This window comes from Tachyglossus aculeatus, chromosome 1 (genome assembly GCF_015852505.1).
Source record: "Tachyglossus aculeatus isolate mTacAcu1 chromosome 1, mTacAcu1.pri, whole genome shotgun sequence".
Classification (NCBI taxonomy): Eukaryota; Metazoa; Chordata; class Mammalia; order Monotremata; family Tachyglossidae; genus Tachyglossus; species Tachyglossus aculeatus.
The window spans coordinates 165536229-165558343 of record NC_052066.1 but is presented as its reverse complement, the minus strand read 5'-3'; the positions used below and the strand labels follow the sequence as shown (position 1 = coordinate 165558343).

General features: G+C 42.4%; 1 protein-coding gene across 1 annotated transcript in view; it reads right to left on the bottom strand.

The window, feature by feature from the left end:
* Positions 1–2134: 2134 nt before the first annotated feature.
* Positions 2135–22115, bottom strand: part of SEL1L (SEL1L adaptor subunit of ERAD E3 ubiquitin ligase) — an 81755-nt gene continuing 61774 nt past the window's right edge. Inside the window, exons 13-21 of the mRNA XM_038752571.1 lie at positions 22018–22095; positions 18919–18981; positions 17667–17754; positions 16903–17051; positions 15585–15750; positions 12153–12227; positions 10651–10823; positions 8068–8196; positions 2135–7448 (exon numbers count right to left, since the gene is read on the bottom strand). Of these exons, the coding sequence (XP_038608499.1) occupies positions 7248–7448; positions 8068–8196; positions 10651–10823; positions 12153–12227; positions 15585–15750; positions 16903–17051; positions 17667–17754; positions 18919–18981; positions 22018–22095 (1122 nt within the window). The 3' untranslated portion in view covers positions 2135–7247. The remainder of the gene's footprint in view (positions 7449–8067; positions 8197–10650; positions 10824–12152; positions 12228–15584; positions 15751–16902; positions 17052–17666; positions 17755–18918; positions 18982–22017; positions 22096–22115) is intronic.

The following is a 22115-nucleotide window of genomic DNA, read 5'->3' as shown; positions in this document are numbered from 1 at the left end:
AGTGACTGGCACATAATAAGTGCTTAACAAATGCCATTTAAAAAAGTATTTTTATTGATAATTCTAGTAGTAATCTACCCTGGTTTAGACAACCAATCAATAGCATTAATTTTGTGGTGACTGTGCAGAGCACCAGACATTACAGTTAGTAGAAATTGACCCTGTCTTCAAGAAGCTTATAGTCTGGTCAGGAAGAGAGGGATGCTAAAATAGATAGGCAAGGGAAAGCAACAGAGTTTGAATAAGTGTAAAGAAGTGCTAGAGGGAGATTAAGAATCCAAGTGCTTAGCGGGTGCAAAGCACTGTACTGTTTGGGAGGGTACACAAGTTGGTAGACATGTTCCCTGTCTGCTGTGACATACTGACATGCCAGACTGAGCCCTCTTTTTCCTCTCCTCCTCCCCATCCCCCCTGCCCTACCTCCTTCCCCTCCCCACAGCACCTGTATATGTTTGTGCAGATTTACTACTCTGTTTTACTTGTACATATTTACTATTCTATTTAATTTGTTAGTGATGTGCATCTAGCTTTATTTCTATTTATTCTGACGACTTGACACCTGTCCATATGTTTTGTTTTGTTTTGTTGTCTGTCTCCCTCTTCTAGACTGTGAGCCCGTTGTTGGGTAGGGACCGTCTCTATATGTTGCCAACTTGTACTTCCCAAGTACAGTGCTCTGCACACAGTAAGCGCTCAATAAATACGATTGAATGAATGAATGAATCTTGGGAACAGTAAGGAGAAAGACAGGCCCTTATAGGGTGCCACGGCACACAACTGCTCTATTGCTCCCAGTTTGACATTTTTTAAATTTATATTTTTATTGGTGTTGATGGTTTAATACTGTCTGAATTTTTAAAATACTTTCTACCTTTGTCTACTCCTTAACCATTAACACTTTGAGGACAGAGAACTGGTCTTAATACCTTTTTATAAATTGCCCATGGCCTACTACAAAGCTCTATCCAATGCGGAAGTTGAGAATGTCAGTAGGGAGGGGGATAGGACTGCGGTCCATAATTTTCAACATGACCATCAGATATACCTGGGAAGACAGGAGATAGGTAATCAGAAAAATTGACATAGGTGGGAAGACAATGGTTTGTAATCCACTCGCCACTGATCAATTAGCTTCAGAATTTTGGGGCATACTTAGATTAGCTAACCAGCCAACGGAAAGACTTGGAGCTAACCCAAGACACTCCTTTAGTCTTTGGTGGACCTCAGGTCACCAATTAAAAGTAGTCTCAGTTTTGTCGCAACCTGTGTTTTCACCATATATTTTAGCTAGAATGCTGTTAAGGAATTATGGCATCTTCTTGTGATAACGCAAATCTGCTTCAGAAATCAATCATTGGTATTTATTGAGCACTGAACCAAGCAATTAGGAGAGTACAATACAACAGAGTTGGTATACATAATCCCTGCCCACAAGGACCTTGCAGTCTAGAGGAAAGAGTGCATTTGGTATTAGAAGGTGTGCCATTGGACACTGAATTATGTGAACTTTCTCTAGTGTAGGTTTTTGAAACAACATATAATAGGGGAATTGGGTGTATTAATTGAGTCTAGGACTTTTATTGTTTATCTCACTTGGCCAATATATAGGTTACCCTACAGAGATCCTGAAAGTGCAATTCAGAACAAATTTTTAGATGCCAAATGTGTCCATGGAGAAAATTTTGCAGCTCAAGCTCACCTCTGGGGCAGGGAAGACCTCTCAGGGTCTTATTCATTCAATCATATTTACTGAGCGCTTACTGTGTGCAGAGCACTGTACTAAGTGCTTGGAACGTACAATTTGGCATTATTAACTGACAACTATTTCTCTTAGATTGCAATGCCAAAATATAACAGCACTGCCCAGTCGCTGAACAGGGATCAAAAGACTACATCTATATTAATGGAGGGGCCAAATGCAGCTTGTATTTTGTATTTTTGAAGGTAGGAAAAATGAAGATTTTTGTATTAAGAAAAAAATACAAAAAAAATCTATTTCTATGAGAAAGTTCAAGGAAGAATGCCTAAGAGACACACAAAAACTTTGCAGCAGACACCTGGGCTTTTCCATCTGAACTTGTTTAGTTTCTAACATATTTGTTTACATTACCACTTTCAAAATATGCTGACAAAATTTAAGGTTAGAATTTTTATTCATAGTTAAATCAGTACTACAGAAAAAAAAACTTTCCCAAAATGAAGGTTACCAATAAATTATAAGCACTTTAAATAAAAGCTGGATTAAAAGGGATTCCTATTTCTAAGTTCTGCTAAAGACTTGCATTCATAAATCTTCAACAGATCAACAAAGTGCAATATAAGCCAATTACATGATTTTGTACTTCAAAAAAAAGTCAGAAGTCGAGGGCTTGAAATAAACTAATTTTGTTCAAAGGGAAGCTAGACTGCAAACAGGTAAAGCTTTGGATAGAAGCTATGGCTATGATTGATGATAGTGCACTTCCTTAGACAAGTAAGTTCAGTAGACACTAAATCAATGTGAACGTAGTAAGGGTGAGAAAGGCTCCTAGGTGAAAATTTCCTAGGTTTGCAGATCTTTTGGGACTTATATGGTGGGTTCACTGCTTATCAGCATCAATGGTATTTATTGCATACAACTGTGTGCACAGCACTGTACCAAGTGCTTGGGAAAGTACAATAGAACAGAGTTAGTAGACAGGTTCCCTACCGACAGGGAGACTGTGTGCCCTTTAACAGAGGAAAAGGAATACCAAACTTAAATAACCTGGATCAAAATAGAAGAAACAACTCCATTACCTAAACTATCAGGCTACCCATATTAGCCACAGTCTCATGCTTACTGGATAACTGAATTTTTACTGTAATAAATTTTAACTTGCCAGTAAAACAGGTATTTTGGGTCAGGCTTCAGACTAGGTGAGAATTCAGGGTAGTAAAGTTGCCTGTAGCAGCCAGAAAATTGAAGCCTACACTCCAAGGTCCAAAATGACCTGGTTACATTTGGACACAGGATTCAGAAGATAAGGCACGGAGACAAACCAGCTGTATTTCTGGAAGGTTTCGTTGAGACTCAGGATTAATAACATCATGAGAAGCTAACAAATGTAGTTTAGGAAAAAAAATTATAAGTCTAAAGTCAACTGACCTATGGCAATTTAGAGCCCAGAAGCTAAACATAGAGGCAGAATCTTTATTTCACAAGATTAAAGATATAGTACAAAATGAATCTGTACATCTTTCTATTAACAGGATTTTTGTTTGTACAATTATATTATACATTCCACCAGCCTTTATACTGCATTTTTAAAAAATACAAAATAAGTTTACAAAAATGCTTACCGGGTTGTTTCTTCAAAATGTCAGTTGGTAACTTAAGGTCTTTTCCACATTTTCTCTCCCCTAAACAGTTGTAGTGTTATCTTGACCACACTAACCTTTTTGGTTATTGTTGAATCAAAATGTATTTTTGAGGGGGGAGGGGAATGCTAAAGAAAATACTGGTGTGAGGCAGATACCCCCCACACCTGCCACGTTAATGCATTACATCAACTTTTTACTGAGCCATACCTGATCTTTACTGGAGAAAACAGGGAGTCAGTTTTTGAAGCTATAAAAATTCTTATGTTGCAAGTTTTTAACCAAGAAAGAGCATCCTGGAAAATAAAATTATCCAGTTTTTATTGTCTACATTTAAATTGCCTTGGGCAATTTCACCCCTGCTGAAATATCACCCCAAAATACTTCATTTCCATTTTAATTTTGAAAGCTGCATGAGATTAAAAAAAATTGCATCAAAACAGAATCCTTCAAGCTTTACAGACTGCTATTATTGACTCTTCTTTGGCAGCCAAAGTATTGTGACACATCTAAAGCCAATTCCAGAATAATTACAGGTGATGCTAGCCGTTAAAGGAGGAAATATTTAAAACCCCGAAGTCTCTTCTTGGAGGTAAAAGGAGCATTTTACCCAAGCAGTCTGTTCTGAGCTGTGTGAAATAAGTCAATCTATCTTCTATGACTTTCCAAAGAATATTAGAAATTTTCATAAAGGGCTTCATAAAAGTCTGTGGTGATCAATTTAAGAGACTATATTCACACACATTTCTAAATTATTGGATTGAGGGAAAAGAAAGATAGAAGGAGGATAAAAGAGGAAGAGAACTCCTTCCTGAAATTAATTTAGGCTTTTGGAGAGGTATCAGTGTCACTGTAATTAAGTACATCATCAAACAACATTACATGCCAGGTGGAAGTTTCCACTTTGTTGTCCGAATCAGCCCAGAATGCTTCAAACCAGATAGCCAAAGACCTTCAATAGTACCAACTTCACTGACTCACAATTTGATTTGGCTGTATGTATTAAGCAATGTCTTTTGAATAAAGAAGTGATTCATCCTCCCTTTTATGTGCCATGCTCACTAACAGAAAATGAGGTGTACCACAAAACTAGGAAAAATGAAAACCCAGTATTAGAGCAAAACAAAAATCAAAGATTCAGCCAATATCATTAGGAATCTGAAACAGTCAGGCATTCATGAGCCTAAAGGCTCATGGTAAAATATGCTAAGAGTCCTACCCCTTTCATTCTTCTTAGAAGCCAAGGTTACAGTACGGATTGGACGAGGAGAGCAAGGATTACCACACAGAAATGAAGCTGTTCTCTAAGTTAGTTGCCTATGCGTTCTATTAAATCTCCCTAACCCCTGAGTTACGTTAATGTCACTGACATTAACTAGCTTCTGCTACTGTCATTGTATTCAAATGGATGCCATTCAATTAGATTGGTGGAGCTCATTAGAATAGGGAGAAATATTTAAAAAAACCCTTATTGCTTGCATATGATGCCTTCTTGGAGAAAATAATTTCAAGGATAACCTGGGGTGGGGTGAAAAAGGGTGGAGTTTATTTCCTTGGATCAATTATCTGAAGACAGAGAACACACTAAATGATCATAAGAGGCCCACTTTGCCTATTGCTAGGACCAACTCCAGAGTAGGCTGGGATTATAACGATGATTCAGGAGGAAAGGCAGGCTGGTCAAGCAGCACACTGACTTTAAACTAATGCATTTGCTGGCAAATAGGATTAGGTTTTCCACCAGCCTTCATGTGGATGCATCTTGTGCCAAACAGAACACAATGGAGGGGAAATGAAGACAAAGGTGAAAATGTAGAGGAGAAATTTAGCTGATGGTGAAGGGAAATAGTCAAGGAAAAAAATAATTACTGACATTGATAAACATCATGAGTTAACACAGCTCTTATAAATTCTATACTGTTTCCTCTAGAATACTGGGGCATGATGGCCCCTTCACCTCTTCTCATTTGTCCCCAACTCCTCAACCCTAGGCCAACTGGATTCCACCACAAGTCCCCCTGAGAAATGAGGAAAGTGGTGAGGAGCAGCAAGAGGAAAGAGATCCACACTGCAATTTCAGTATTCAATCTCGAGCTTCATTTGCATTGGAAACTAGAACAGCCCAAAACAATGTTCTTTTTTAACATTTAAGGGGAAGGGTTCTAACTCAGATGTTTTTAATTATTCAATATTTGTATCCTCCCCAGTTATTCTTTTGCTTAACAACTTCTTCATAAATCACTGGATAAAAAAAATAAATCAAAAAAGGTTCACAATTTCAGCTTCAAAGCTCTTGTGAATATCCCAGGTTAATCAAACCAGGTTCTAAAGAAAACCCAAACCCCAGAGAACAAAACCCTTTTCTGGCCATGGAGGTGATTGGCTCCAAGTACTCCAGGGGATAATGGATTATGAAGGTGAGGAAGAAGTACCGAAATCGGAATTTACAGACTACACCCCCACCCCACTGGTAAACAAGTCACAAACTGGCCTCTTCATATAGGGACCACTGGCGAGTCACATCTAACAGGCAACAGACATCCAGCATATCAAGTATTTATTCAAATACATTCTTTTTCCTACCAAGGAAACAGAATTCCCATTTTCTTCCATCTATTACTGACCTGGGAAAGCCTGGCAGATTTGAGTTGGAATTCTCTCATTATTTCCCCAGTGCTACCTGTCTGATAAGGAAAGGGTGAAATAACTGCCAAGCAAGCAGTTCATCTGCTATTGCAACAAACATCTTGAGGGAAAAAGAGGGAAGCGACCCCTAAAAGGTTTTTCTTTTCTTTCTTAACCCACTGAGGTGAACCAACTTTTGGTTCTCTTACCCGACATTTCAAGTTCAGAGCCATGATAGTTTCCCCCTGCACCCAGGTGACAGTGATCTTTCGTCCGTGACAATCCATGAAATGGATCATATCTTTCACCCCTTGTGCAAAATCAAATGCAAGTTATAACAATTGCAGGGCAAATGCTTCCGCTTTTCACGAATGTTTCTTCAACTTGTCAACACCATGCAATTTCTCTTTTTCCAAAGAGAAAGCTCGAAGCCAACATTTTTTTTTCTTCCTTACATTTACTTCATCTCCTCGTTTCTGGACCAGAAGCTCAAAAATAAACACGCAATTATAATTGGGCGAGCAATTGGTAAAGTAAAACAAGAAAATGGCTCATTGTATTTGAAAATTTCATGTTCCTAGGTCACATTTCAGGTTCTCTTTAACCACGATTTTCACTGCTGTTTGGAAGAGAGAAGCTATGCAGTATACAATGTTAGGTGATTCAGAATTACAAGGATCGGGAACCCACTGTCCTCTCCAACCTTGGAAATTAAGAACAAATAGGAATACGTAGAATATGTACACTTGTGGTATACATAAGTAAAATAATTTATATCATTTATCACAGTTCTGGAACACTCTGAAGACATCAATCATTTCACTTCTAAGGTACGTTCTGTGTTTCGGATTTTCGCACACATGAAAGGAGACCCTGTGACTGGATTCTCCTTTTTACACAGACCAGCTTCTCAAGACCTTAAAGTTGGGGACTAGAGCTTCCACGCTCTGAGAGAATGATGACTGGCAGGCCTCAAGAAACACAGCTGCCTACGGCAGGCATTACTCTTGAACACCTCGCTTGGGTTTCCTGGAAAAATCAAATGAAAGCCACTGAAAGTTGTTACTCAAACAAACAATCAACTCAGTCTATGTAAGAGTTACTTATCCCTGAAAACCAAGGCATCAAATTTGAAGCAGCGAAAATAATTAAATGCTCCTTGGGGTGCCCTTCGGGGGGATGTGGTCACCAATCCAGAGTCTGAGATCACCGTCACGGGGTTCCCAGGGAGCAGGTCCAGCTCGTCCCTGGTGGTCATTGAGGGATGCGGCGTTCGGTTACTGCTATTGCTGGGGCTGCGGTTCTGGGGCTTCTTGTGGGGGTGGGGCAGGCCGGGGCCCTGCTGGTCTGAGCATGGCCTGATGCTGCCTCTGCCGGTATGCTATGACAGTCCCCAACAGCAAGGCGATGATCGTCATGAGGTAAAGGTCCCATTCTGGCCCCAACAGCTGGTCCATATCGAGCTGGGAGAAGATTTCCCGGACCTTAATGAGAATGACACCGCGTGACGGGAGGGGGAAAAGGACACGGTCAGTATCATGGTGGTGCCTTTCCAAATTCTAAAAATGAGTCCACACCCAAAAGACCACATGGGAAGCCCAACAAACTGCCCTGAAGCTGCACGGCTACCATTTGGAGTTTTATGACAAAGTCCCATCACCTAAATGCAGCTTGGACTTTTTGACCAATTATCCAATGAGGGAGAAGACCTAAGTTGCTGCCTCTGAAATAACTGGATTTCAGAGCTTCCTACATAGCGTGTTTCAGCTAAATTCTTCCTTACAGCTTAATCGCACCTGCCCACGCAGTGTGGCATAGTGGCTGCTACTTAACCCACATACCCATAGAGGGTTGGGGAAATAATTCTTTCTCCCTGCTTGCACACTCAGAGGAAATCTGACGGGAATCTGCCTGGAAAGACTTCATATAAATTCACTGTGGGCAGAGAACATGTCTTCTGACTCTACTGTTGTATGGTAGTCTCCCAAGCATTTAGTACAGTGCTCTGCACATAGTAAGCGCTCATTAAATACAATTGGTTGATTGACAGATCTGAAGCATCAAGATCACGGAGAGGCGCAAAGGTCCTGAAGGGCCACTTACATTTGCATCCCGGATATACTGCAAAGAGTAGACGACCCCAAGTTTGCAGAGTGCTAGGAACACAGGAACTTGAGCATCCGGGCTGGCTTCAGCTGCCATGTCGTAAAAACGTTTTGCTAGGTGAATATCCTGAAAATAAACACACAATCCATTAAGACTAATCTTGGAAAGGAAAAATAAAGAAAAATCAGTTCAACCAGCATCTACTTCTGGGCGAGGATTCAGTCTTTCCATTTCCTTAGGGAATCAACTAGAAACTCAAGGAAGTTATTAAACTTAACAAGCCTCCATCTGTTTGATATATCTGTTTACTACCTTTGATTTTAAAAAGAAACATTTTTTTAAAAAAACCTTCAAAGCTTGCTTTCCTTCTCACGAAGTAGCAATTTTCTTTTTCCTAGGTCATATCCACCTCCTCCAACACCACCTAAACTCTTCTGAGCCAATTAAGCACTTATGTGTACTCCTGCAGCCTTCCTGTACAAATTGAGTTGCATTCTTTACTATTAAAATCTTACTCCTCCACAGCCCTGTTCTTCCCTTCCTCTTCTTCTGTCTGTAAATAAGTGTCTGTCTCCCCAACTACACTATAAGATCCTTGAGGACAGAGAACAGGTCTTCTAACTCTACTGTACTCTCCCGATGCTCAATAAATACTATTAACTGACAGTATAATTTCAACTCCTTGTTTTTAACAACCCTTCTGGTGAATTCCAGAGGAAAGCCTGATACTCCTTACTTGGCTGTAGCCAGACTAACTTCAAGTTACAGTACTACTGCAGATGAAGATAGCTGGAAAATGTTATTTTGAAAATTGTTACACCAGGGTCCCGTTCTGCACTTTAGAATGTACGAACTTTTTTTTTTATCCTCAATGGTATTAATGGTATGAGTCAGGTACCAAACTAAATGCTAGATTAGATACAAGTTTATCAGGTTAGACAAAATCCCTGTTCCCACATAGGGCTCACAACCTTTCTCTCTGTTTCATGGATGAAGGAACTGAGGCACAGACAAATTAAGTGAGTTGCCCAAGGTCACACCAGCAGATAAGTGGCAGAGGCGGATTAGAACCAAGGTCCTTCTGACTGCCAGGCCTGCACTCTAGCCCCTAGGCCATGCTGCTTTGTTGTTTGGCAGGGAACATGCTTACCAACTCTTGTTTTATTGTACTCTCCCAAGCATTTAGTACAGTACCCTGCATGTGGTAAGGGCTCCATAAATATGCTTGATTGAATGTCTTGTTGAAAACCACCCCCAAAAATCAGAGACACAAGAATCTGGTGCCCCAAGTGTGTTTCCCACTAGAGATCCGGGAGGTGGGAAGTCATAGAGTGGGCCCCCACACCCTGAGTGGGGGAGAAGATAGAATCAAATCCCTACAATGTCTCTATGTTTGGCTAGTTGGTTCACTCCTGGCTGACGCTCAAGTTTCTAGTGACAAGTGCAGTATTGAGCTTCCTCTGTGCACTGGAGGAAGGAGACAGGGGAGCAGTGTCTCCTACACAGACATGGATACCTGGGACCCCTAGCCACTCGATACTGAGGGATCCCACTGTGCTACCCCTTAGGATAGACAGACACCTCTTTGGTCCATGCCCATGCTGACAATAGGACAAGAACCCCTGGAAACCTCCTGCAAATTAAGAGCAATGTTCAAGCCCAAAGTACTTGAAAAATGTTTATTTTCCAATTTTCTAATACTTTTCTAGAGCTGGTGAAGTCAATGCAATTTTTTAATGGTATTTGTTAAGCACTTACTATGTGCCAGGTACTCTAAGCACTGGGGTGGATATAAGCTAATCAGGTTGGACATAAGGACATGTGCCACAAGAGGCTCACAGCCTTAATCCCCATTTTACAGATGAGGTAACTGAGGCCCAGAGAAGTGAAGTGACTTGCCCAACATCACACAGCAGACAAGTGGCAGATCCGGGATTAGAACCCAGGTCCTCTGACTGCCAGGCTCGTTCTCAATTCATAACCTCCACATGTGACAGAAAGCCAAGCTGGAGAACTAGAATTTTAAAGAATTTGAATCCTGGCATTCTTGGACCAAGCTCGGTGCCCCAGGCTAGTGCCTGGAGGCAACAGTGTGGCCCTTGTGTGTTGAGATGTAGGTGAGATGCAACAACAGCAGCCATAAATGTGCCTCTGTTGCAGTGCCGTTACTAACGTGCTTCAAGATGAAAGAATGATGAAAAATCCAGACTCTAAGACAGCATTCTCTCTCGTGGCTTAGTGGATAGAGCACGGGCCCGAGGGTCAGAAGGACTGGAGTTCTAGTCCTGACTCTGCTACATGCCTGCTGTGTGACTTTGGGCAAGTCACAACTTCTCTGGTCCTCAGTACAGTACAGGGGATCTGAAAAATGGGGATTAAGACTGTGAGCTCCATGTGGGACAGAAACTGTGTCCTACCTGATTAACTTGTATCTACCCCAGTGCTTAGAACAGAACACAGTACCATAAGTACCATAAGTACTTAAGTACCATAATTATTATTATTATTGTAACATAAATGAAGACTTCGAAAGCTTCAGGTTCACGTGGCAGCAGAATGTCTGCTGGAAGCTGTGCTCACCTGCTTGATGCCAAGACCTTTCTCATGCATGTAGCCCAAGTTAAACATAGCCTGGGCACTGTGCTGTTGCTCCGATGCCAGGCGATAATGGATGAATGCAGTCTCGTAATCCACGTCAGTACCAAATCCATAGAAGTGATAGTCACCAAGTTTAATTCTCGCTACAGTGTAACCTAGAACAAAAAGATCACATTAAAATAATGTTGGCTGGACAAGTGACATATTGCTGGCTTCACAAAAAGACCTCTGGCCCCATAGGGACAACTTGTTTTCTACATTTTCTTAATAACGTCTCTGCTTTGGCTATTGGGAGAAACAACAGACGTAAGGTGGGACCTCTCCCATTTGGAGCTCAGGAACGAACTTCCCAACAAAATGCAAATCTGTGAAAAAACTGTATTGGGGAGCAGGTGGCTTCTGTGACCCTGAAAAGGGCTTTGCAAAGGTAGCTGCTTTTCATGCTGCCGTGGGCTCCCAATGTGGCCTAGTTGATAAGGCTTGGGTCTGGGAGTCAGAAGGACTTGGGTTTTAATTCCAGCTCCACCATTTGTCTGCTGTGTGACCTTGATTGATTGAAAGCGGCATGGCCTAGTGGACAGAATACAGGCCAGGAAGTCAGAAGGACATGGATTCTAATCCCAGGTCCGCCACTCGTTTGTTATGTTACCCTGGGCAAATCACTTCACTTCATGCCTCTGGGCCTCAAATTACCTCATCTCTAAAGTGGGGATTAAGAGTATGAACCCCACACAGGACAGGGACTGTGTCTAACCCAATTTGCTTATATCCACCTCAGCACTTAGTACAGTGCTTGGCACACAGTAAGCACTTAATACCACAATTATTATTATAACAAACAGCATTAAAAAGGGTTGGCAGGGGGATGGGAGTGGCAGGGCACTGCAGCAGTGGTCACGACATGCTCATTTCAGGACTGACTCCAAGCCAAGAGCTACTATTCCTAGGGTTTTAGGGTAGCAGAGGGTGGGTTGAGCTGTGAGCGATGAGAGAAGAATCTAGCTGATTTGAGCCTTGGAGTAGAAGTGTGCAGGCCAATGCCGACAGCAGGGCTAGGAAGGGGATAAAGCAGTAATTTTGCCTATTTTCGTTCCGTTCGTTTGCCCAGGTTGGAAATTCATTAAAACAGGCAATGTGCCAATGCTTTGAAGACCAGTACAGAGCCAGTGGTAAAAACATCTGCACAGAGACAAAATCGCACAGAGCTAACGCCTCGCCAGTTGTAAAGCCTGATCTCTACAGATGATTCGTGATTTTAAAAACCTCTAAAAATCCTACCCTTCAGGATGACTATAGGACTCGGAAACAATAGTACCAGATTTCCACAATGAGTCTATTTCTAGGATGAAGGTGGAACTTGCCAAGCAGGAAACCAATTTACCATGGGTTAAAACAACCTACTTAATTTTCAGGGTAAAAATCTCAGGGCAGAAGGAAACAAAAAGGACCACGGCAAAGTGCCCAACAATAAAAGGAAATCTTACCTTGGGAGGCCGCCCTGTTCCAGTGCAGTAAAGCTCGAGGATAGGTTTCATTTTCTCCTACTATGCTGGCTTCTTCTAGAGGGAAAGAGAGTTACAGAACCATAAGGCATTTCAGGGTCCTGTGAAGTCTTCTCCATCCCCCTGATCCCTGTAGCTAACACCCCTTCCAGTTCTCTGTTCCCATACCTGTCTAAACTGCTGGAATGAACTGAATACACCTGCTGCCTCCACTTACTCTCTTCCAATTCCCTGATTTACTACAATCTGGTTTCTGCCCCCTCTGCTCCAGGGAGACTTTACTCTCCAAGAACACCAATAACGTTCATCACTCCCCCCGTCCCACCCTTGATTTCTAAGCCACCTTCGACACTCTGGATAATTCAATCGTATTCATTGAGTGTTTACCACGTGCAGAGCACTATACTAAGAACTTGGGAGAGTACACCATAACAATATAACAGAGTTGGTAAGACACGTACCCTGCCCACAATGAGTTTATAATCTAAAGAAAGATTAGGAACAATCTAATCTTGGCTTTCTCATCACTTTCCTCCCATCTCTGCACACTCTTTTTGCTTGCACATATTTTGCCTCACCTCCTGTCAATCAATCAGTGGTATTTATTGAGCAATTACTGTGTGCAGAGCACTGCACTAAGGGGTTGGGACAGTATAATAGTAGGTTGACACAGTCCTCTACACTATAAGCTCCCTGTGGGCAGGTATGTGTCTTCCAATTCTGTTCTACTGTACTCTCCCAACCACTTAGCATAGTGCTCTGCACATAGTAAGTGCTCAGGAAATACAATTGATTGATCAATCCCCGCCCCTGTAGGAGATTAAAACATATGGGCGAGAGAGATGGAAATAAATTACAGATGGGGAAATAGCAAAGTATAAGGCTATATACACAAGTGCTGTGGGGATGAGGGTGGGCATCGAAGTGCTTAGGAGGTACGTATGTACGTACGTAAGCGCTTAGTACAGTGCTCTGCACACAGTAAGCGCTCAATAAATACGATTGATGATGACGTACCCAAGTGCACAGTGACAAAGAAGGGAGGGAGAATAGAGTGAGAAGATGAGACTTTTGTCAGGGAAGGCTTCTGCTGTGTGACCTTGAGCAAGTCACAACTTCTCTGTGCCTCAGTTACCTCATATGTAAAATGGGGATCAAGACTGTGAGCCCCATGTTGGTCAGGGACTGTGCTCAACCTTATCAACTTGTATCTACCCCAGTGCTTAGAGCAGTGCACTGCACATAGTAAGTGATTATCCAATACCACTATAATTATTATTGTTAGAGGAGATGTGATTTGAAGGCTTTGACGAAGGGGAGAGTATCTGACCCAGATATGAAGGGGGGAAGGAGATCCACATAGAATGGAGGATGTGTGCAAGGGGTCAATGGTCAGAGAGATGAGATTGAGACAAAGTGAGTAGGTTGGTGTTAGATGAGTGAAGTGTGAGGGCTGGGTTATAGAAGGAGACTAGTGAGGTCATGCAATAATAACGATGGTATTCGTTAAGCACTTACTAGGCACCAAGCACTGTCATAAGTGCTGGGGTAGATACAAGGTAATCATGATGTCCCACGTGGGGCTCACAGTCTTAATCCCCATTTTACAGATGAGGTAACTGAGGCACAGGCAAGTTAAGTGGCTTGCCCAAAGTCACACAGCAGACAAGTGGCAGGTCTGGGATTAGGACCCACGTCCTCTTACTCCCAAACCCATGCTCTTTCCACTAAGCCATGCTGCTTCTCCAAATCCACCTTTTCCTCTCCATCCCAAAGGCTACCACCCTGACCCAGGTACTCGTAATATCCCACCTTGGTTCCTGCATCAGCCTTCTCATCAGTTTTCCCCACTTCCAGCTTCTCTGGTCTATACTTCTCCCTGTTGCTCAGATCATCTTTCTAAAACAATGCTCTGCTCATGTCTCTCCACTCCTTGCATACCTCCAACGGTTACTGGCCTTCTTGTGCCACACAAACTCCTGACCATTGGTTTAAAGGCTCTATCAGCTCTCTCCCTCTTACCTAACCCACTTTTCTCCTATTCTGCACAGAACTGGTGCTTCCCAAATACTGCTGATTGATACAACAGACCCTCTGAGACCCAGATATTCAATTTATATGATCAAGTTACTCTTTGCAAGAGTCTACTGCTAATATCGCCCTACTCTGCTTCAAAAAAGAAAAGGTACAATATAATTGGTCAGGAAGAGTCTTATAAAATACATGTGAACAACTAAGCAAAAATCTTCAAAGCCAGCATTTGCAAGGATGATCGCAAAGTCTTATTTCATTGGCAAAGCACTTGAAATGGATGCTTCTGATGGTTCATAATTACAAATGCCACAAGTCAGAGGAACCAGAAATGCAATGACATAATCAATCAAAGGTATTTATTGAGCACTTACTGTATGCAGGGAACTTTACTAAGCATTTAAGTCACATTATAAGCAATCCCAAACTCTGGTGACATGACTAACAAATCCATACTGAGGGGGTGCCCTTTGTGCTTGGTGCCTGGCCAATGCAATATTCAGTGTTACTTAAATTCTAAAGTCCATGATTCAAATCAACTCGGATTTAAAATTTTCTCAAAGTTCCTCATATAACCAGAGGGTGGTTGGAAGTGTATGGAATAAAGGTAATAAAGCCTAATTCTAGCCAATAATGGACATCAGAGAAAATCATAATTACACACTCCTCCTCACACTCCTACTCCATTTCACTATTTGAATGAAAACATAATAACCACAGTAATAATAATAATGGCATTTGTTAAGCGCTTACTATGTACCAGGCACTGTACTAAGCACTGGGGTGGATACAAGCAAATCTGGTTTGACAGACCCTGTCCCATATGGGGTTCACAGTTTCAATCCCCATTTAACAGTTGCAGCAACTGAGGCCCAGAGAAGTGAAATGACTTGCCCAAGGTCACCCAGCAGACAAATGGCAGCTGCGATTAGAAGTCATGACCTTCTTACTCCCAGGCCCGTGCTCTATCCACTATGCCAGGCTGCTTCTCTGTCCATATCCATTCCCCCAGCCCGTTCATAAGCCTTATACATTTATGATTACTTATATACATATCCATAATTTATTTATAACAACATTTGGCTCCCCCTATAGATTGTAAGCTCGTTACAGGCAGGGAACATGGCTACCAACTCTGTTCTATGGTACTGTCCCTAGCATTCAGTACTATGCTCTGCACACAGTACATGCTCAAAATATAAGATTGATTGATTTGATTTAGCTGGAAGGGGAGACCCAGAAACATTCACGAGCTTAGTATACTGCTCCACGTATAATATGAGCTTCATGAATACCACTGACTTAAGAGTAAACCATCATCTTTTCTCAGCAAAGTACTTCTTCTATGACTTCTCTTAACAGGGACAGGAAGAGGCAACTTACTCTGATCAAGGATGAAGGCGGCATTGCTCTGTGCCACCTCATAGCCTTGTTCTGCCAACAGGAGGTACTGAACCACTGCAGCGTTGGAGTTTCCATCTTTATAACTGCTGTAGGCGGACATGAGCCTCTCTGACCAGCGGCCTCTTTCGCATACATTTTTAAACAACTGCCAAAGAGGAAAAAAAAATAAGTGACAGGAAAACTTATCAGCTAATCCCTATAGGAAATACGTTTAGGAGGCTGAGGAAGATAGGGTGAGTTACCTGGCAAGCAAATGTGGCATATTTATTTCCTGGGAGGTGTGGATTGTGCACAGAGGCATCATTATCAATTATTTACCCAAAGCAGTAGCCCAGTGGCCCCTCCCACAAGAGTTTCCAGCTGCCTCTTGCTCCCCACAGCCCTCCCTCACCTGGCACCTTCCCCACCCCACCAAGGCCTGCTTTCGGCCCCTCACTGACAGTGTCCCTAACCTCAAAACCCCTTCCACCACCCAGTTTCCGCAGTCTTTGCCAATATCACATTTTTAACTTGCGACTCTTCGGTCCCAAATGCTTGGCCACCCCTGTTTCGTGAGGAAAGTTTCACTGAGCAGCCTGCAGTCACTCAAAGATGCTTGCTGGAAAAACATCTCCACTTTCATTTTTCTTTTCAAAGTGATCTCACTAGCAACCAGCAGGGCACTTGCATGGTGACTGGGTAATACACTATTATTGGAATTCTAAACTACACATTTCAAATCAACTCATATTTAAAATTTCCTTCAAGTTCCTCACAAAACTACAGGATAGTCAGGAGTGTATTTAATGGCAATAAAGCCTAATTCTGGCCAATTGTGGGCATCAGAAAAAATTTGACAGGCCCCATACCAGACTCTCCAGTGGCTGTTGTGGCCAAGGCAAGGGGGGCCTGGAATCCACATTTCTCTCAAAACCCCATTTGGTTTAAATGCACTTGCTCAATAGATACTTACACAGTGTAATCTGCAGCGAAATCTTTAAAAGTGGACACATTTCTTCCCACTAACCATCCCCAGTACTTCTCCATCCTAAGGAAGCCATTTACCCAGCAACAATGATATGGTTCCACTGGCAGAACACGTCGGGAGCATCACCATTTCCCTCAGGAAGATTGGGTCCTGCACTGAAATGCTGGAGCCATCCCAATATGGAATCCTATTAAGACTTGAAAACCAGAACCCACAGACTATTTCCACAGCAGACATCTTGGTTGGCAAGACTGGGATTGAGGGGGCAAGATTTTCTCTTGGGAAGAGCCATTTCGGTCATAAAGCTGATGGAAAGCTGAGAGCTCTTACCTCCACTGCTGTAGGACACGATCTCATCACTCCAGTACCCGTTGCATGCATCTGGGCCAGGTTATAAAAAGCTAAGATATGGCCCCCTTGGGAAGCCAAATTGAAGTATTTCAGAGCCTGTTTATAATCTCTCTTGACGCCAATGCCATCTGAAAGACAAATCACCTTAGAGATTAACAGTGAATTTGATGAGCAAAGGAGCAATCTGTTTAGAAACCAGGAACCACTACATCAATCAATCATAATTATTGAGTGCTTACGGTCTGCAGAGCACTGTATTAAGCACTTGGGAGAGTACAGGATAACATAGAGTTGGTAGACACATTCCATGCTCACAACGAGCTACATGAATTACTAATTTCAAATGACTCATATTGAATTCAAGATTCTTGCCATTTCTTGGAGGCTGGGTAACGTTCAAGACTTCCAAAGTTAAAGCATGATATGAAAGAATACTATAGGCAATTACTATTACGACAGCACTTACGTACACATCTGTAATTTTATTTATTTGTATTGATGTCTGTCTCCCCCACCTCTAGACTGTAAGCTCAAGGTGGGCAGGTAATGTGCCGAATGTTGTACTGTACTCTCTCAAGCGCTCAGGACAGTGCTCTGCACACAGTAAGCACTCAAATACGATTGAATAAATGTCAGAACTGAGTTTTCCTGAGGTCCTATTTCTGTAGCAACAGCACCACTTGGTGGACATTACAGTAGTTTTATTTTATTTCCAGGGTCTCTAAGTATTTGACCCTACTTACTGTAATACATAGAGCCCAGCTGAAGTTGTCCATCCACCCATCCTTGTTCGGCAGCCTTCTGAAAATACTTCAGTGCCAGATCGTAGTTCTGAACAAAGAGAAGTCATGTCATGGTGGAGTTTGAAAGAAAAGTTAAAAAAGGGAGTTAATCAATCTGCATAGTTAGTTCTAAGGAGAACTAACAAATCCTCATGATGAATGAATTAATGGTATCTGGCACTTGTGTGCAGAACAATATACTGATCACTTGGGAAAGTATAACAGAATTAGTCTCTACATGATCCCTACCCTCATAGGTTTACAATCTAGTGGGAATTTACTCTTCCAAGTATGCTAAAGATCAGAGTGCTCTGCACAGAGTAAGCACTCAATAAACACTACTGGTTGACTGATTTGATCTTTGCTTAAGCCAACTGACAGTTGCCCTTAATCTGCTTCTCTCAAAAGAAGTAACTGAGCCTTATGTCCAAAGGCATATAATAAGCTAAGCTAAGACAGGATTTAAGAGACAATTCCCACTTCTCTGTGGTAAGATTGTAGGAACCTCATTTTCTACACTTGCAGTACATGGCTTCTACTATTTATCTCTCCCCTTCCTAACAGGGAGTTTAAAAAAATCATTTTAGCTCAACGGAAAAGATATGAGAGATATTAATGGCCCACAAAGCAATGTCTAAATAAACACTGTCAATTTTCAAACAAATTCAGGAAGTGTCTACCATGGCTCATCCTCAAATAAATCAAAACTAATATAAATATTTTTACAATTGCTTCTCTTGTTTTCTGTTTCATGAATTACCTGCATGCTCAAATTGGAAACAGAGCATGTACACGAATACATTTACCATAGTTTGTTTTTTTTTATTTAATGGTATTTGTTAAGCACTTACTATGTGCCAGGCTCTATACTAAGCTCTACCATTTCTGCTGTGTGACCTTGGGTGAGTCAATTCACTTCTCTGTGCCTCAGTCACAGAAACTGTAAAATGGGGATTAAGACTGTGAGCCCCATGTGCGCTATGGATTGTGTCCAACTTGATTAGCTTCTATCCACCCCAGCATTTAATACAGTGCCTGGCACATAATAAACACTCAATAAATGTAACTGATTGATTGCAAGCACTTGAATATCATAAAAAAGTGACGGTCCCATGTTTGGCATGTAGGAGGCACCAAAGATGCTGTTGAGGTGATGTGTAATATGACTGCGAGTTAGTTACTTCTTCAGCAAACTGTCAGATTTAATACTTACCACAGGAACTCCTCTTCCATACAGGTAAGCCATCCCCAGACCACTCTGCCCAACTGGATTGCCCTGAAATCCAAAGAAACAAAATCTGATCAAATAATCATTGGTATTCATTGAGGGCCTACTACGTGTGGATCACTGGATTAAGTGCTTGGAAGAGTATAATACAGTAGTGTTGGTAGACATGTTTCCTACCCTCAAGTAGCTTACAGTCTAAATGGGAAGACAGACATTACTATAAATGAATTATTGATATTCATTCATTTAATGATATTTATTGTGCTTACTGTGTCCAGAGCACTGTAATAAGCTCTTGGGAAAGTAACAGTGACATTCCCTGCCCACAAGCTTACAGTCTAGAAGATGAAGGTATGTACATAACTGCTGTGGGAACGAGGGTGGGGTGAATACCAAGTGCCTAAAGGATACAGTTCAAGGGCAAGGGTGGCAGAGAAGGCAGAGGGAGGTGGGAAAAAGAGGACTTAACTGAGGAAGGCCTCGTGGAGGACATATGACCTTAATATGGCTTAACAGATTGGGAAGGGAGCAGGTGCATATGGAGGGGGAGTGGGTTCTAAGCCAGAGAGAGGATATGGGACAAGGGTGGCTGTGTGATACACAAGAGTAAGCAAGCTAGCACCAGAAGAGTGAGAGGAGATCAATGAGGTAAGATAGGAGGGGGACAAGTTGACTGAGTGCTTTAAAGCCAAGGGCCATTTAAAGACAAGCAAATAGCTTGCTCCGGCCTGGAAACCCTATGAAATTGCCAAACTGCCCAACACCCTGCTTTGGTAGGTGGAAAAGGCTAAAATTAACAGTGTGTGTGTGTGTGTGTGTATGTGTGTGGGGTTGGGAGGTTGTTTGTTGGGGGAGGAAATTAGAGATTAACTGGGGAAGGCTTTCTGAGGACATGATCTCAGGAGGACTTTAGAAACCCCGAGGCACTTTTATATTCTATTTCTCCTCACTATAAAAGTATTAGTCTCCCTTAGTGGATTGTCACCTCTTTGAGGGCTGGGATCTAGTCTTTTGTACTCACTGAAGTGCTTGGTACAGTACTCTGCATACAATATGTATTTGATTAATGCTTTTGAAGGATTGATTTACTGGGGGAAAGCCTAGGTTTTAGATTTTTCCACGTGAAATAAGTATTTCCTGACTGAAATCAGCAAAGGGTGACACTAATAGTCAAAGCACAACCAACAACTGCTAAGGGAGTATTGTGTGATGGGGTGGCAGTGGTGGTGGTAATCAATGAAAGCTTACTTACTGTGTGCATAGCACCGTACTAAGTGCTTGTGGAGACCTGACCATCCCAGATTCTTGTCAGCATGCCAACCTGATCTGACAAAACATTTAGGGCTTTACCAACACTTTCCCTTAACTCCACTCTGCTGTTCCGCAAGTTGAGGCTGCAAGCTGGCAGGAGGAGGGAGGGAAGGAAGGAGGAAGGCAGGGAGAGAGGGCTAAGACAACTGAGTCCCTGGTATTCTAAGGCAGTAGCTATCAATAAATTAGACTCTTGAGCCAATCAAGAAGCACGAAAGAGAATGACTGAACTCCTTGTCTTCCCTCCCAAACCCTGCCCTCTTACTTTCCCATCACTGCTGACGGCACTACCATCCTTCCCATCTCACAAGCCTGCAACCTTGGTGTCATCCTCTACTCCACTCTCTCATTCACCCCTCACATTCAAGCCGTCACCAAAACCTGCCGGTCTCAGCTCCGCAACACTGCCAAGATCTGCCCTTTCCTCTCCATCCAAACCACTACCCTGCTTGTTCAAGCTCTCATCCTATCCCGTCTGGACTACTGCATCAGCCTTCTCTCTGATCTCCCATCCTCGTGTCTCTCCCCACTTCAATCCATACTTCATGATGCTGCCCAGACTGTCTTTGTCCAGAAACGCTCTGGGCATGTTACTCCCCTCCTCAAAAATCTCCAGTGGCTACCAATCTGAGCATCAGGCAGAAACTCCTCACCCTCGGCTTCAAGGCTCTCCATCACCTCGCCCCCTTCTACCTCACCTCGCTTCTCTCCTTCTACAGCCCAGGCCGCAACCTCCGCTCCTCTGCCACTAATCTCCTCACCGTGCCTCGTTCTCACCTGTCCCGCCGTCAACCCCCGGCCCACATCATCTCCCCTGGCCTGGAATGCCCTCCCTCTGCCCATCCGCCAAGCTAGCTCTCTTCCTCCCTTCAAGGCCCTACTGAGAGCTCAACCCCTCCAGGAGGCCTTCCCAGACTGAGCCCCTTCCTTCCTCTCCCCGTCGTCCCCCTCTCCATCTCCCCGTCTTACCTCCTTCCCTTCCCCACAGCACCTGTATATATGTATATATGTTTGTACATATTTATTACTCTATTTATTTATTTTACTTGTACATAGCTATTCTATTTATTTTATTTTGTTAATATGTTTGGTTTTGTTCTCTGTCTCCCCCTTCTAGACTGTGAGCCCACTGTTGGGTAGGGACTGACTGTCTCTATATGTTGCCAACTTGTACTTCCCAAGCGCTTAGTACAGTGCTCTGCACACAGTAAGTGCTCAATAAATATGATTGATTGATTGATTGACCACACATCCAAGAATCCTATATTTTTTCCTTTCAAGGGAATATTTGTTTTGTCTTCTACTCCTCTAACAGTGTAGACCTCTACCACGCGCAGACTCTTAGGTGTCCTATGAAATGTGACAATTGTGTTCTATCTACAACATTTGCATCCTTCAACTGATTTGGCTGCAGGAAAAAGAAGTGAACACTCCAAATATACCCTGTGTTTTTAGAGCGTTGGGGCTTCCTAAAACCCTTCTTCTTGAAAGCCGATCTAACTTGTTTTAACTAGTTAAACTATGTAAGGTTCTCTTAGCTGACACAACTTGGGCAATGATGCCCTTACTGGAATATAGTTAATTTAGCACTCAAGAAAGAGATGCATGACTCTAAATGTGCAATCTTGAAGAGTCAGCCACTCAGTTCAATTTATTAGAAACTGTACCTAATTTCTTCCACTACCTTTAAAGTTACAAATTGGAAGCACTTTCCTAGACTCAGGAATGACTCTCCTTGATCTTCCTCAATAGGACTGAGCCATGAAAACTTACCATGTCGGCAGCTTTCTTAAAGTAGTGAAGAGCTGTTTCATTGCTTTGGGGCACAATATCACTTCCCTCTGAATACATCTGGAGAGGGAAAAAACCCA